This window comes from Ascidiella aspersa, chromosome 9 (genome assembly GCF_963924565.1).
Source record: "Ascidiella aspersa chromosome 9, kaAscAspe10.2, whole genome shotgun sequence".
Classification (NCBI taxonomy): Eukaryota; Metazoa; Chordata; class Ascidiacea; order Phlebobranchia; family Ascidiidae; genus Ascidiella; species Ascidiella aspersa.
The window spans coordinates 8,958,436-8,974,978 of NC_139455.1; the positions used below are offsets into that span (position 1 = coordinate 8,958,436).

The 16,543-nt window shown below is 33.9% G+C and overlaps 2 protein-coding genes and 1 non-coding gene across 4 annotated transcripts; 1 reads left to right on the forward strand and 2 right to left on the reverse strand.

The window, feature by feature from the left end:
* Positions 1-231: 231 nt before the first annotated feature.
* Positions 232-3,874, reverse strand: LOC146132302 (putative palmitoyltransferase ZDHHC24). Its single transcript, XM_083396982.1, has 5 exons — positions 3,024-3,874; positions 2,425-2,566; positions 1,951-2,145; positions 1,730-1,882; positions 232-1,571 (listed from the first exon to the last, which is right to left on the reverse strand). Exons 1-5 carry the CDS (start codon positions 3,190-3,192, stop codon positions 1,376-1,378), a joined length of 855 nt encoding a protein of 284 aa, XP_083253108.1. The 5' UTR covers positions 3,193-3,874; the 3' UTR covers positions 232-1,375.
* Positions 3,875-4,235: 361 nt separating this feature from the next.
* Positions 4,236-15,486, forward strand: LOC146132303 (uncharacterized). Of its 2 annotated transcripts, none has more exons than XM_083396746.1 (18): positions 4,236-4,397; positions 4,953-5,048; positions 5,107-5,223; positions 5,864-6,432; positions 6,502-6,553; positions 6,803-6,987; positions 7,425-7,495; positions 8,416-8,480; positions 8,619-8,757; positions 8,983-9,110; positions 9,225-9,458; positions 9,667-9,810; positions 10,577-10,701; positions 10,776-10,854; positions 11,200-11,324; positions 11,594-11,796; positions 12,218-12,334; positions 12,781-15,486. In XM_083396746.1, exons 1-18 carry the CDS (start codon positions 4,259-4,261, stop codon positions 12,920-12,922), a joined length of 2,730 nt encoding a protein of 909 aa, XP_083252872.1. In that variant the 5' UTR covers positions 4,236-4,258; the 3' UTR covers positions 12,923-15,486. The 2 variants fall into 2 exon arrangements, with proteins under 2 accessions (XP_083252872.1, XP_083252873.1); XM_083396747.1 differs by having other exon boundaries at positions 5,110-5,223.
* Positions 15,230-15,304, reverse strand: Trnaa-ggc (transfer RNA alanine (anticodon GGC)). Its single transcript has one exon. It is a non-coding gene; the product is annotated as a tRNA-Ala (tRNA).
* Positions 15,487-16,543: the final 1,057 nt, after the last annotated feature.

Sequence of the window (16,543 nt, forward strand, 5' to 3'; positions counted from 1 at the left end):
ATTTGTTGGGAGCAGGAAAATAAAATTGTTTACAACTTTCAAGCGGCGCGCACTTTGTGGCCGCCTTGCCCGGCCAAACCAGACTTTACTATATCTCGGCTAATAAACGAACATTTCGCTTACTATCCCGCATATTGGTCACCCAAGTCAATTCCCAGTTATGCCTTAACAATCAAGTGATTTAAGACATCCAAAAAACTGTTCAACTATTAAGTCCATTAATTTTGAAGCAATATTTCATATTTCACATATAAAATAAAACGAAACGAGAGCAAGCACGTACGTTGTTTTACGTCTAAACAAAGAGCAACACTTAGGTTGTTTTATGTGTTTTACGCAAACACTTCTTAAAAGTAAACTTGAATATTAATGTACGTCATTTGCTAAATGACCCAAGTGCAATTGAAATAATTTGTCAAAATGTCTTGTAAACTAGAGTATTTTCCCATAAGACTAAAAAGTCATATCAAGTCATTTTAAAACAGTTACAACGCCGACTCAAATTATAAACGCCCTTAAATCTAAATTCTACACATAAAACTTCGTAAAAATAACATTTTGATTAGCGAAAACCTTTTATGATGTCAAAAAAGGTTTTAATTTGCATACAACAACATTAGGGTTCTTTCAAATAACAAAAAGAACGTTAACGCAATGTGTAACAATGAAGCCAATTTTCTAGCAAATGGCAACAAAATTTACTTCCAATAGGCATAAACACACACACAGTGCAAACAGTCACAAAACGGTTAACACAACACAGATAAATTTTGGGAAGCTGTCTTTACGCCATGAACATGTGTTCAGTATATTATGTTAAGGTATAGTTTAAATCATTATATAGGGTAATGTAAAATCAGTGGTTCTCAAAACTTTTTCACCTAGATCAGTGGTTTCTTACAACTTTCCAGATTTATTAACATTAAAATTCAATTAGAAAAATAAATCTCAATATTGTTCAGCTTCTTCAAACTTTCCCACTGCCTTGCAGACCCCAGTTTGAAGGCTTGCAGACCCCAGTTTGAAAACCACTGCTCTAGATTATGCCATGTATTTTTTGTTTTAAGATTCACATGTATATTATGTTTCTCGTTTAATAAAAACCACAAAGCGTTACACTGTTTTCAATTAAATCTAGAAGGATCTAAAGTTATCTGCAGTTTAATGATTCTAAAATGGATGCAACAAAGTAAAAAATAACTATAGTTTGCATACATTCAAGAAGTTTAAAATACAATGGCCCCTGCCTAAAATGTTGCATAAATTTACCAATATCTAGACTTACACTTGTTACTTCTTCAATGTAAAAATGAAGGCAACAAACTATGTAAGCATTACAAAACACTAAATGTAGCATTCTCAATTAATTACAATGTCACAGTGATTTGCCATTTTGTTCGGCGAGTTCTTTTTCTACAAAAGTCATGCCATCACCAGGTAGAGGACTTGGAATAAAGGGCGAAATCCAAGCAACTTTCCAGTTAATTCCAAATACTTCTCGTAGATTAGCAGCAATTCCAAGATCATACCCTGTCCCAGTGTTCTTCATAACTTCTGGGGTTGTGCGACCCCTAAAACCAAATTTCAAATTAATATATCAATAAACAAACACAAAAATTGATATAGCATAGTAATATCAAAGTTGTTCAAACAAAGCTTAAAATTGTATCCCTTTAAACTTAAGATACAAAATGATAAATAAATTAAAATAAAATATAAATATATCTACTTCAGCGTATTTCTTAGATGAAACAGAAGTATGGCTGTTGCATACAGAAGCGAAACAATACACAACGATGTCATTAAAGCCATTAGGAACGTTTCTCCTTCAGCAATGCCCAACATCCAAGCTAAGAGTGGCATAACCATCGTTAAGACTGAACTAAAAACAGAAACAATATTTGTATATAACATTAAAATTTCTGGTTTAATGATTTGTATAATACTCACTGTGCAGAAAAACTGTGGAACAGCTCAAACACAAAATCGAAATGCATGTAGTTCGCATATGCCAAGGCAAGCCACAGGTAGCCATTCATATGTAAGAAGTAGCGTCTAGTCGTATAGCCAACACAGTTTGAACCAATGATACAGTGGTGGTCACGCACTAAAACACACTTGTCACAGGTGTAGCAGTGAAAAGATCTGTTGATAAAGGTTGTGCAAAAGCTTGTCAACATAAAAATGCTATTTGTTTAACACCTTCACAGTGCCACTTAATTTAAAGATTTTATAACCTTACAACAAATTTGTGTCTGTAGTTTACCATATTTTTTCAAAAACTTATTGCTGAAAAATCATTCCTTAATGAGAAAATAACTAAACACCAACGTTATTATGGTGTTCATCATAAATAAGTTGTTAGTTTTCCAGTTTTATTTATGCACAGTGCACAAATATCAGTCACAAGAAAACAAAGTTAACCTGGGTGGAAAATTAGCTTCACATCTCCAGCAATATCTCCATCCTGGTTGCAATGCACTTGGCAACACTACAGAACCGCTACCAGGATTAGTTGAAACAAATTTCCAAACTGAGTAAAGGGTATTGATCAGAATCAGTGTACCTGAAAATGTGAATGTCATTAAGCTTACTTTGTTGGTTCATACACTAACTGTTAATGTACAAAAATTTGACCTTACTTTTAAAGCCAACATCTACCTCTGTTTTTTAAATGACAAATAAAAAATGATATTTTGTAACTATTCTTAATTAACTTTAATAATTATGGACTGATAAAATTATTTCTTCCAATAAAAATATGATTTATTTAAGTTTTATGTCCCTATCTTATTGTAGGATAATTTTTTGGTTCTGCTTGAGCAATTATCACTTTCTAGTCTTTGTTAGTGACTTTAATAAAATATGCCTAAAACACAATAAGGGGATTTATCGCATGACAATAATCTGCATACTAATTAAGACAGCATATTATTTGGATTTAAGTGGTTTTTGGTAGTTTGTAATCAGTAATGATCACTAAGTTACCGAACTATACAATAATTTGCAATGGCTACACTTACCAAGAAATACATGACCCAGCTTAGAAGATGATGAAAAACCTGGACCATGTAGTTTTGGCAAGATCACAAAGAGTTCAAACAAGTAAACAGAGAAAACTAGACACAAAAGCCCTCCCATTACAATTTTCTCAGCACGATTTTTGAAAAATACTTTGCGTGAATCTCCCATGCTTACTTGTAGAGTCAAAATTATTTAATAAAACCTGTTTCAAAGCAAAAATAAAGTATAACTAAAATGGAAAAACTTTTAGTTTCCTAAAGACATGAATTTAATTTTAAAAATAAACTGAATACAAATAACATAACTGGTCTTTCGACAACAACAAAACAATACAAAATGGTTTTCAGTGTTGACAGTGCTATAAATAATGGAAAAACCATTCAACAAAGACTACGCTAGTAACCATTTTTCATGTTATAACCGGAAATAACTGCATAAAAAAGAGAATAAGAGTTAAAAAATCCTGTAGTTGCTTCCCAGATTGCAAACTTTGGATTTTGCGCGAGGGAGATGATTTTGCAGCTCCAATCTGGATTGCACCTAAACAAAATACAGATTTTACACAGTAAACATTCAAGAATTTAAGCTGCATACTTTTGGACTAAAAAAACATCACAAAGAATACGAATTAACGATTGTTACTATCGACAACCAATTGATTCACATTCCTAAATATATTTAACACCACAAACAACACTTTCGTCCACTTAGAGTTTTATAACAATTGTTGGAGTTATTCTGGTGTGTACACAGCCCACAGGCTCCATATCGCACTTATATTGTAAAATACCTTTAACCTAAACTGAAGCAAAGTATTTTATCTTATTTACTACAAAATTGGATAATAAGTTGCAAAACAAAACTCAAACATACACTGACCGAACCGTGACGTATGCAGTGTAGCGTAAAAATGGCTTTATGAAATTTGTTAGAATTCTATAAAACCCCTACAGTAAACTTTTCTTAGTCTAAAACAGTTGCTACGGTTTTAAACACTTCAGTAGATCAAAGTAAAAATTGAATTGATGTTTTATCATGATTTATTTTCTGAATGATTTTATGCAAAGGTCCAATAAGCATGTTTTGAAAAAGCATATTTGGATTTATTGGAGAATTCCCCGTTATAGAGATTGTTGTGTTGATTATTATGAGGGCAGAATGAGCCGATTGTTAGTTTGTGGTGCATTGTTTGGTATGCACGATGGTATAAACATTTGTTTAGTTGAATAAGGAAATGGATTCAGGAGTTATAAGCAAGATTCAACAGACTCTTCCGAAATACTGGATCGCTAAGTTTTCCCAAAACTACGAAAATCGTGTATTTTACTTCAATACTTTAACTGGAAAATCATCATGGAAACATCCCACTCAAGGTAACTGTTTTTAAAATAATATTCTTAATTAATTCAAAGTGCAATGTCAATCGCCATTGGATACACATATAATACAACTATACTAGTTTCTTAAATTGATGACTGGCGCTGGTCTAGAATCCTACTAGAACAAACTTTATTTGGGTTAAGGTACAGGTTGACCATTAGCGTTTGGGTTTGGGTAGGTTAAGAAATTTATTAAATATTAATATTTGATCTGCCCTCACCTAAACACTAACCGAAACCCTAACCTAAATATTCTGTGTTGCTTTGAACTGTTTCAACTCTGTGGTAAGATTCAAGGCAAGGGCCCTATTTTATTAAAAAATTATGATTTAAAAGACTGTTTGTGAATATACTAGTTTTTTGTATATTAATGTTTTGTAGATGGCAAGAATAAAGATGACTTACTTGTTAAAATGTAGTTCAATTCCAAAAATTGGAAAAAAACACTGTCAAGTAAATTCCTAAAATGATTATTACAATTTGATTTAGTCTTAAATTGGTTTGTTTAGACTACATTATAATATGTTTATGTGTCTTTCTGTTGTGTAGAAGAAATCAGTGGAAAGGTCAAATGTAAAAAGAAGCCAAATAAAAAGTCTGCTGAATCCTTACCTTCAAGAAAATTAATTAGCCAAGTAGGCAAAGGTATTTATTTATTTTTTTTTTTTTTTATAATTTGTAAATTTATCACATAAGTTTTTAGTAGATGAAAGTGTACAGTTACTACCAACTCCAAAGCAATTATCTAAGAGAAACAACACATCTGAGAAGTCGCATAAAAACCATAGCATCCTTTCTAGTTGTAAAAGTGTTACCAAGGGTTTGTTATTTTATTTGTTGTATTTTATTTTTACCAAAACAGATAACTAACTATAATATATATTCAATGTTGTTACAATTATTTAAAAAAACTGTCACCTGCATCCAATTATATCTTTTTCGTTTTAAGTTACTTCGTTTTGATTGTTACATTATAATCATAGGCATTGAACGTAGGTGTGCAAAGCGCACATTTTTTCAATTTTATGTTAAGCTTTGCCCATTTTATTGTAAACGTTTTAGCCTAAAGGGTCTATAAGAAAGTGACACTATGTTAAATGGTTTATCTCAGTTATAATATGCCACAACGCAAAATTTTGGACTGTTGTATAAAACTCCAGTAATTTAAAAAATTTGCAACCCATGACCATAATCACACTATGCTTTTTTCAATATTACAAACAAATAATGGTAAATGGCGTGATTGATGGCCTTAACAAGAACTGTGATAAGTTGTGCATAATCCTGAAATAATACAGTAAACTTTGGAGGCCACAAAAGGTGTATTGAAGTAAAAAAATAGTCTTTAAAACAAAATTATTGGAACCACTGATTTTTAAGTTGCTTAATTGGAGATAAATAACAAAAGATTTCCACCTTCATTGTGAGTACCATACTGTATATATTTTTTTATTTTTCAGGTGAAACTTCTAAATCAACCAAATGCAAAAAACAAATTTCTACTAAATTACTTCAACCAAAGGATACGCATTTTGTTAAGAAACAATCAACATGTTGCGCAAATACACTGTGCACTCCAGGCCATGTTGCTTTTTCAAAATGTTTGACAAAAACCTCTTCGTTACCAGTGATGAATTCAAACAGTAAAAATTCTGCAAAAAGAAAAAGAAAACTGAAAAAGGAAGCAAGTATTGATGACGATGAACGTAGTGAATTAGCAAGTTTCATTGTGCCAACCAAGAAGCTATCAATTTTACAAGAGTGCAAGTCAGTCACTAGAAAAAGAACATCTGAAGTGCTAAATGCTAGTAATAAAAATTCTTCAATTATTGTACATAATCTGAAAAAAAGTTTCCCAACAGACCGAAACAAAACTACTATGTTGCAACAAAATATAACCAGCAATCGAATTAAGGCTCACAAAAATTTACCAATTAGTAGTTCTAGTGTTTCTCATATTAAGAAAAGCTCTGTACCTTCCACCAAGCAATTGCCAGCTACAATACCAAATTTGCCATTGCCAAATACGGTAAGTCAATTAATTAACATTTGTATATAAAGTTTGGTGTCATTTAATTCCATTTCAATTGTTGATTAGATTAATTTAGACGACTCTGATGTAGAAATGGATGATATTTCCTCTTCACCTGGTAAGTATTACATTGTCCTTCTTTTATATAAAGTATATAAACACTAAACAGTATAACATGTCCTAAAATAAAATGTTCTATATACATATATTTTCTTTAAGTGTTTAAACAATATTATAGTTTTGTGAACTTACTGGAAAGTGACAAAAATTAATTTATTCGTTTTTTAGTAATTAGTCCAACTATTTTTTTAATTACATTATGATTCATACCACTTGAAGCTGTTTACTCTAATATTCATTGTTCTAGGTCGAAGTTCTGCTGTGACAAACCCTCCGCCGTCACAGTCAAGCGTTTTATTTGTTGTTGTGGACACCAATGTATTTCTCGAACCAAATGGACTTGAAGATATCAGTAAAATTATTGATTGGCATCCCATACCTAATGGCTTCTTTCGAAGATCAATTGTTGTTGTACCATGGGTTGTTCTTCAGGTGGGCTTTTATACTTATCAACACTCTGTTTAGTCCTAAACAATAGCATAGAGGGCTCATCATAAATACCCCCATAAAGTGACTCTTTAGCGAAAGATCATCAAACTATTTAAACTAGGTCTCACTTTTGGTTTCAAAAACTTGTCAGGCCCTACCATAGCCACTACATGTTGAAAAATATTTTGGTCTATTAATACAAAAAACATATTGACATGTGGTAGTTTTGGTGGGGCCTGATTGCATTATTTTATGAATGCTAAAGTTTAAATTTAATTCCAATGCATTAAGTGTAAACAAGTTAATTTTATTGTAATACCTAGTTATCCATGTTTCACTGAAAATCGTCAAACCCCACCAGTGGAGCACAAATGCCCACTTTGAGAAGGAATGCTATGCAATTGTATGCAATATATATAATACAGTGAAATGTATTTTAGGAGCTTGATCACATGAAAAATAACCACAAACTCAAAATAAAAGCAAGACAAGCCATTGGATTTTTAAATGGGTTGGTAAATTTTACTTGTTCTGGTTACATGCTCGGTATAGTTTACAGTATTTTTCGTCTATAAAGTACATGACTTTTCATTTGCTGACTGTCGCTTACAATATTGTTTAAAAGTAGAATAAATATGAATGGGCCAGTGCGTGTGTGATTCGCTCCCTGTGAGTCCTGGTTGACATCCGTTCGCCTGTCCGACTATAGAGCCTAAATTGGTTGCTGTCAGGAGACATATACTTATTGGTCAATATGTTGATCATCATAATTTCAGGTCATTTGTTGCGTAATGGCTTGTGATACACACTTGCAATTCTCGACAACAAAGTGACCATATACCTTGCATGTGGCACCAAATCCTACGCATTTAATAGTCCCGTTAAACAATTGATGGTCTCTAGTTGCAGTACAAAATATTTTTTTTAAATAAGCATCTGAACTATTCACTTGATCTTAAGTAATTTATGTTGACATATTAAAGTTACTAAAATCATACCCACAACCTACCAATTTAGATTAAATAACATAGCTCAGTATCATTTACTTTGCTCTATGAGGGGGACAACTTTAGATTTTAGCTGGGGGTGCCGAGCAAATACCACGCCTCACACCTCAAGATAAACAATTTGAATGACTAAATCATGGCACAAAAAACAGATGGGCGTAGATCAGAAATTCGCAGATGGTGTGCCAACATTTTAATGACTGTAATTTTGTCCGGACCAGTACCGATTGTTAGACACTTATCTGATTGGCAAGAGCAAATTGTAGTCCAATAATAACCCTACAATATCAAGAGGCTGTGATATTTTCTTAAAATGTAGCAGTATAAGGTAATTTATGTGTACCAGTACTGACTATCAAAGAACGTTTACAGACTCCTGTTAAAATTATTCCCACTGTTGGGTATTATATTATTACTTTTTTAGGCACTTTTCGTCGAAAAAGTTGGGTATACGAGGTCAAACAATTATGGAAGCTGCCTCATTTTTTGGTAAGCTGTGTAATTTTTAAATTATAAGATGAGTATTCTATACAAGATAAACATTACAATTGTTGTTCTGTCAAAAAACTATGTTTTTATATAAAGGTCTAACAAAACATGTGTGATACAGGTGACTTTTATTTTCAGATGGTTTAGCACCCGAAACCAACGATGACCGAATTTTACAATGTCTATATTTCTTTAGTCAAATGCAGGGTTATCATGTGACAGTGTTATTCAGCTATGACAAAAATTTGTGCAATAAAGCCCTAGTCAGTAACTTCAGGTGGAGTTATTTTAAAGATTTAAAACAAAAGTTAAAACCTTATTATAAGTAGTAACTTATAATCATAGGTGTTATTTAACTTAAAATTTTCTCCATAAGGACATGGTATTTCAAAAATAATAATTAAAAAGTGGTATATATTTGAAAAACATTTAAAATTTTATTTTAAATTAAACCGCTATTTTTCGAATGAGTTTGTGCACTTAAATCTTTGCTTTGTTGTAGAACTTTCACGAGCTTAGAGGGTTTGTTGAAGGAAATTACGATGATGGCCACTGACCCAAATCTGGAATTTGATAAGAATAAAAAAACTTCAAACTTTAACAGTCCAAGAATTCAGAATAGTTCAACAGGTATGTTTCAATTTTGGAATTAGTTTGCACTAGAGTGTAGTATACACAATTATCACTGTATTCTTTTTGGAAAATGTTAACACAATACCTTTTGTGTGTGTTTTCAATCTTTAGATATTAACGACAATGTTAAACTGGAATGCGAGAAAAATCAATCACTTGACAACAATGATAACGTGATCTTCGAATGTTCGTCTAATAATTCAACTAATTTTCTGCCCATCTTGCAAATAGAAAAGTTGTGTTGTACAGCCCTCAGCGCAATTCTCGAGACTGAAATGAGAAAGAGTTATGGCGACAATTTGTGGGAAGAAATTGTTATTCTTAAACCGCCGTGGTCATTGCAAGGTATTTTAATGTTATTCAATTTTTGCTTAATATTTCGCCACGTTTACTGTGTTTTGTTACCATTAGTTTAGATTTTATACTAAATTTTAGCTTACCCAACTGGAGTTACACGCAGGTTAAGCTTAAAGTTTTTATTGACATTCAGTGTTTGTAATACGCATTTTTTGCCTGAACGAGTTGTCTGCAAATTTACGGTGTTTTTTTGCAGATGTCCTTCTGTGCGTGAAGAAGCATTGGATTGCCGTCTTCAGCATGGTCGGAGTGGACAGGCTTGCTTCAGTGCACGTCGAAAGGTTACTTCGGATGGTCAAGTGTAATTCCATCACATTTAGGTCATCGCCGAAAAAAGCTGGTGAATGTTTTAATTATTCCCACAAAGTTATTTTTGTGATAAATGGTGTAACAATGTCGATATCCACTAAACTACGCCGTTTCATACAACTTTAACCTACAGCAAGGATGGCGAACCACTGGCCCGCGGGTCACAAAGTGACCCACCACAGATGACTCACTTGTATCTCTAGAAATACCGAAATGTTATCAATCATTTTCAGGAAATAATAAATGTAAAAAAAAATTCTTCGTTCTATAGCACTATACCGTCTAAATCAAGACTCCCCAATCTGTTGGTCGTGCAAAAATGTTTAGGGTTGACGAGTATACGCCTACATTAATTGCACTTTAACAAATGCGTGCAGAAAATCAGACAACTAATAGCATTTTGTTTATCGCTGTAAAACGTAAAGGGTGGCGGGAAATTAAGAACTCGCAGAATAAAAATTGTGATTACCCTGTAATGCTTAAAAACTTTCTGCTGAACCCCTGTAATCCCATGAAATGCTGCAGCATTTTAGGTTCTTAATATTTGTGAGAATCCGAATTTGAAGATTGTTCAAAAACCTTCAATTTCCAACCCAGACAATAACAACTAAAACGAGGCAGCAGCAAAGTTTTGCATAAAATTACCAAATAATTAAATATATGACATACTTCAGCATTGTGTATAGATTAAGTCGTATTTGTGACCCGCGCGATGAAAAGTTTCGCCATCCTTGACCTATAGCAAACCTGCGAAGGGGTTTCGCAGTCATATTGATAAAGTTATAGTGATGTGATAGGATACTCCGCTCTAAGGAAAGATATCTTAACGTCGACTGTTGAGCTTCTTAAAGCAATTACGAGCAGACGGAAATACAACCCAAACGTAACTGAAGCTGTTGCAGTGTTAGAGAAACAGAAAAGGGTAATGGATGTCGGTTTTGTGTTTCAATATTACGCTTTGCTCTTTTTGCAACAATAAGACCCCTTTATTTGTAGATATTTTCCCAAACTTCACCTGAGAAAACCCCAGTTTGCAATACTCCTGATAAGAAGAGAACTTCACTCGCTTCCGGTGGTAAAAAAATAGTTTAACTATCTACACTTTTATATCAGCTTTAATTAGTTAACGTGCGATATTCGTGTGGTCGACAAAATCTTGCTCCAAAAGTCTATCATGTAGTGTTGTAAGCGATATATTGTCAGAAATGCCTTTAAAATTAGGTCCATGTTGTGAATTAAAGAAAACTATCTCATTATATTTTATTAGATTTAGTGGAAATTATTTTTGTGGTTGCATCGTAAAAGTTCTAATCGTTTGTAAACTAATGCTCTCATTTTCAAAACTTGAAATCGCTAGTTGTCAAGCTGTGGTTACTCTAATTGCCCTGTAGCAAGACCTTTACATCGGAAACTTTTTTAGATCATACCCCTATTTCGCCGCTGAATTGTCGACGCTCGCCCAAGGACAACGAAGGCTTTCAAGTAAAAGCAGAGAGTTCTACAAGCATGATTAAGCCTGACGAGTTTTGGAAAGTCTTGGACCAGGTAGAAAAACGCGGAAACAATATACATAAAGCGGCGAGCTAAATTTCGTGACCGGTTTTCAGTATTTCCATTTGGCAAAAGTTCAATTCTATATCACGGGTTGCAGAAACCATTAACATTGCAAAAATAAAAAAAATGTCCGGGTTTATAATATGTTGGTTAATAATGTTTTTGCTTGTATTTTTAAACTAACGCAAGAAATTATTTCAGTTGTATAACTTGAAAAATTAAATGTTTTGTTTTTTTCCTTATATGGCGGGCCAATAAAGGTATGGTCATCGATTGTCGTTCACTGTGTCGCCATATTCCGAAGCCTGTCTTTCGTGACTTCACCCGCGTTTAGCCAATCGCCGCCCGAGTTGCAGCGACAGCTTGTGGAAAGTGAGGAGGAAATACCCAGTCCCGAGATGGCGCTACGTGTTCTCCCTTTGCTGCTGCAGATGATAGAAGGGCTTGTGGCGACATTGGAAATGTAAGAACACACAAAAAAATTAGTGAGAAATTTAAAGCATCCAGCAAACACGTTTAGGCTTAAGATTACTATTTATTTCTTTCATACAGGGTCGGTTATTCCACCTGTAATAACGATATTTTATTGTGGTGACTTATTATGTTTTGTACATTTTATGCCATTAGGACTTTTCGGCGTTCGCGTCGCGTTGGAAAGTTCGGTACATTAAAGTGCCATAGTTTTGACATTTTGGTGGATTTCCGTGCACCCATTTTAGGGTAGTTCGAAAATTAATCCCGCGTAGGCACAACATATGTAGCCTTAAAAAAGTGATACCAATTATGAATATCAATAAGTTAAGTACATTTAGAATAAAAACCATAACAAACGACCAGTGAATGACTACAAACGAACATTATTTAATATTTGAATACTTTTTAAGAATATTGCAAGCTTGTCAGAGCGAAGGGTCGGTGCCGACTTTGGCGCACTGCCTTGACCTTCTTCAAACTCTTTGGACGACAAGTCAAGCCCTTGCCATTCAAACCAATGTTGAAAGGTTAGTCACAAATTGCACACAGTATAAAATCGAATGTTTATACGCCGCCCGGTTATGCTGCTTGGGCATTTTTAAGAATCGTTCGTTTCGGCAACATTATCAATGTAAGATTTTAAAACTCCAAAATTTGTCCAATGGCGAGATAACATGATCAGGTTTAGATTTATATTTTAACTGAGAACTTTTACATGATAAGCTTTAAATAAACCTGATCTTTTACATGATCATGTTTACATAAAAAATGATCAGGTTTATTTTTACCGAGAGCAATCGATATAAATATGATTTATTTATAAATATTGTTCAGTGTTGTAAATCAACAAACCGAGCTCAATATCCGGCTGTCAAATAACAGTAGTGCAATACTGACATGACTATACTTAACAGTAATTTTACGCGGGTTTACTTAATGTGCTTAGTGTTTTATTAATGTCCATGGTGTTAAGTTTGCGCCCTCCAGTGGTACAGTCGTGCGCAACCCACCAGAAGGACAAGCAGCAACTTCTCACGGGTTACAAGAAGCTGGTTTCTGTGCGCGAATTGTTGCAAGACTGCCACACGGTAACACTCCAAAGCATAGAAACATAATTGTTTGTTTACCTGTAATGTTAAGCAGCTTGTCTTCAGAAGGCAACTGTTTATGTTTCTCAGGAACATAGCGTACGTGCTCACGTGATGTTTATCTATTTACTTGCAATGCCAGTTTGTGTACTGTGCATATGTACTCTCACTTCGCTTTCTTGTTATTTTTCCCTTTCTATTTTTTCTCACTTTTTAGATACGTGTGTTGTAGCACAACCGTCCGGGGATTCCCCTTTTCTTGAACATACCATAGTGTCAAACAATGGTTAGTATCAGTGCTTCTAAACCTCTTACCAGTGCAAATCTCTGCAAAAGTTCAAATTTGCGCGGAACCATATTATATTTTCGTTCATTTTAAAAACGGAATATGAAACTCTCGCGTATTGTTTTCTATTCGGGAATGCAAGTTATTTTCTAATACCCGTTATAGAAATACCTAATTTTGCGTGATTGAAGTCCTCATAAAACGATTGTAAATGTATATATTACCTCATATATTCTAGTATTTACATTAATCTTACCTTTCGCGTTACACACATAGCCGCACAACCGTACAGAAACGCTTAGTTTAGTCACACATATTTCCGTTATGTTGCTTAATGAATATTTCAAAAAACGGAAATTAACACAAAAAAATGTAATTATCTTAGGTGGAAAGTAAACTTTTAATATATCTATAAAAGAGGTATTTCAAAAAAAAAATCGCAAAATCTCGTGTTAATTTAATGAGCTAGTTTGCGTCAAAACAATACAACATTACTTTTTTATTATAACCTCCGAAGATTGGATTACCTATAGGGATATTTTCTCAAAGAAAAAACACTTGCAGCTTGACAGATAGGTAAAAACAATGCTAATTGAGAGCAATGTGCTTAATGAAAAGTAATCCATGTACGAACCCCTTATAAGTGGCACAATGCCTGCTTGGAGCAACAGTATATTTTTCCGTTGTTGTCCAAGGGCTATTTTGGAGAAAGTTAACTTAAAATTTGTTCTTTTCGTAGCGATAAAAAATTTAAAAGGTAATATTATTGGTAATATTACAATATTATTTAAAATAATTTATGTTCTTTAAGTGATATAACCAAGCATAAATTATTTCGAGCGCTATCTTTTAAATTGTTTTGACAACTCCATTGAAATACCTTATATTAATTATATAAGCTATCTTTGTAACTATGTAGGTATTTTTCAAAAATATTCCCTTGAAACTACTATACGTTTATGGAAATATGTACTCTTTTATTGTATTTAAACATTTTTTCTAAGTTTGAAAGGAGCGGGCATATAGTTTCAGAAAGCCTTGCAAGGATTGCACTGGTGGTAAGGTTAGAAGCACCATTATTCTGAATATGTCATTTTCCCAAAGTGTTTTTTACCTATGTATTATTTCCTTGGCTCGGAACGTTGTAGATCAGAGTGGTTCAAAGTGGCCAGCATTCACAAAACTACTTGCGTATTACTCGCGGCTTACATAGCTAGGCTGCATTAAAGCTACGAAAACGTGAACGCTTTATTTAATATAGTTAAACTTTTTAAACCGTTACAAAACAGTTTGAACACATTTTCTATCCATTAAAAATCTATTCTTGAGTATTTCCTTTAAGGAAGTGGTTCTTGAAATTTTCGCTTTTGCCTACACACGAACCTTCCGAGCCCTGCATTTATCACTGAACGATAATTTGTTTGGGAGCGCTCGTTTCTTCGAGAAACGTGATAGTTGTGATCATCCAAAGTTACGTTTCCGACCAGAAGCTCTTTCTTATTCACGTGATTGGATGGTGTGTGTTGCATTTAGGTTATAGAAACCCGAATTAATCCATTTCTTCTCGGCACATGATTTTCGATTAATATTAAAAAATGCCTATTAAAAATCTCGAAACTAAAATATTAAACGATAGTATAAGCGAAACTGCGTTTTTTTAAAGCAAAAAACGACTTATGATGATGTAAAACCTCCAGATATATCCCAAGAACAATTACAACCATTACGATAAATCACTATATACTGCAACAGATTACTTAATAATCATACCGGTATAAAATATTATCTACAGGCGTAAACTTTATTTTCAAAATGTTTTCTTGTGAAATGATGACATACCTTGTAGTTCATAACAACCTTATTCCAAAAAAGACATTGACAGTTTTGCTATTAGCCAGACGCAACTAAAACGCGTTATTTGTAAACTTATGTTTTGTACAAACAACCTTGTTAAAGCAAATGTAATTTTATTGGTACACCGAAAGCCATAGCAGACTCACCAAATTTGTCGATGAATGATGCAATCAAGTCCGGCTAGAAAAACAACTAGCCTGCAGTGAGGTTCGAACTCACGACCTCCGGCCATGCCGGGACCGTCGCTCTACCAACTGAGCTACACAGGCTTAGAGGGGAGCGAGTCAAGAAATAACCACACGCCAATGCTTGCTACATTCTGTTAATACAAGCAACTTCATATTAAAGGGGATACACAGTACCTTATCATCATTCAATTAAAGATACACACACATATGTGTTCAGCAATGTAGGAAAGTATTGGCGGAACGTAGCAAGCGTTGTCTTATGGTTGTCCCAATGTGAAGTTGCTTCTACTAACAGAATGTAGCAAGCATTGGCGTGTGGTTATTTCTCGACTCGCTCCTCTCTGAGCATGTGTAGCTCAGTTGGTAGAGCGACGGTCCCGGCATGGCCGGAGGTTGTGTGTTCGAACCTCACTGCAGGCTAGTTGTTTTTGTAGCCTGTCTTGCTTGCATCATTGAAGGACAGATTCGGTGAGTCTGCGATGGCTTTCGGTGCTAATGATACGTAGGTCGTAATCGTTGGTCAAAAATCAGCTTCAGAAGGGCAACATCACAGTTGCTAAACACATGTGTGTGTGAATCTTTCATTAAATAGTTTTAATGGGTAACGAAATATCATTGAATGGAGCGCTTTACCAGAAACGAATCCTACCAAACCCTATATGATGCAAAGTAAGCCGAAACCTATGCCCTTGTTTAAAAAAGTTCCAGTTAAAAACACAATAATCCTTCTGAAGAAGTGTATTGGGTTAAATAGAATACCATCGTTTTCCTGTTTAGCTTTTGCCGTACGTAACATAGCTATATGGACACACACCATCTAACAATTTTAAAAAAGCTTTACGACATACCCGACCTCGTTCCGCTGAAACAAATCGTTTTCTAGATTTTTCTGCTGCGAGTTAATTTTAGCAATTTTTTTGCCAAAAGGAAACACTTATTATAAATAACTATCACTTTTTTTGTTTGCCTTTAGTCAGTTCATATATAATGCTTTGATTATTGCAAATTGTTTGGATCTTTTTTAAGTTTTTGTTGACAATCTCGACTTTTGTTTATTTCCCTAAACCTCCTTTTCCCTTACTCTTTTTGTATTTTCTATTGTCGTGTAAGCTAACAGTTTGGTTGGTACCGTGTTAGTGTATTTTCCATTCGTTTTCAATTATATGTTGTACACCCGCGTGGGCCTGTATTACGTTCTTTCTATGCTATTTATGTATCACTACTTCGTCATTAAACGCCCGTTATACTTTTTCGATTTTGTTCATTCTTTTAGTTAATTGCTTTGCTTTAAAATGCAATATTGCTAAAAAAAACTTATTA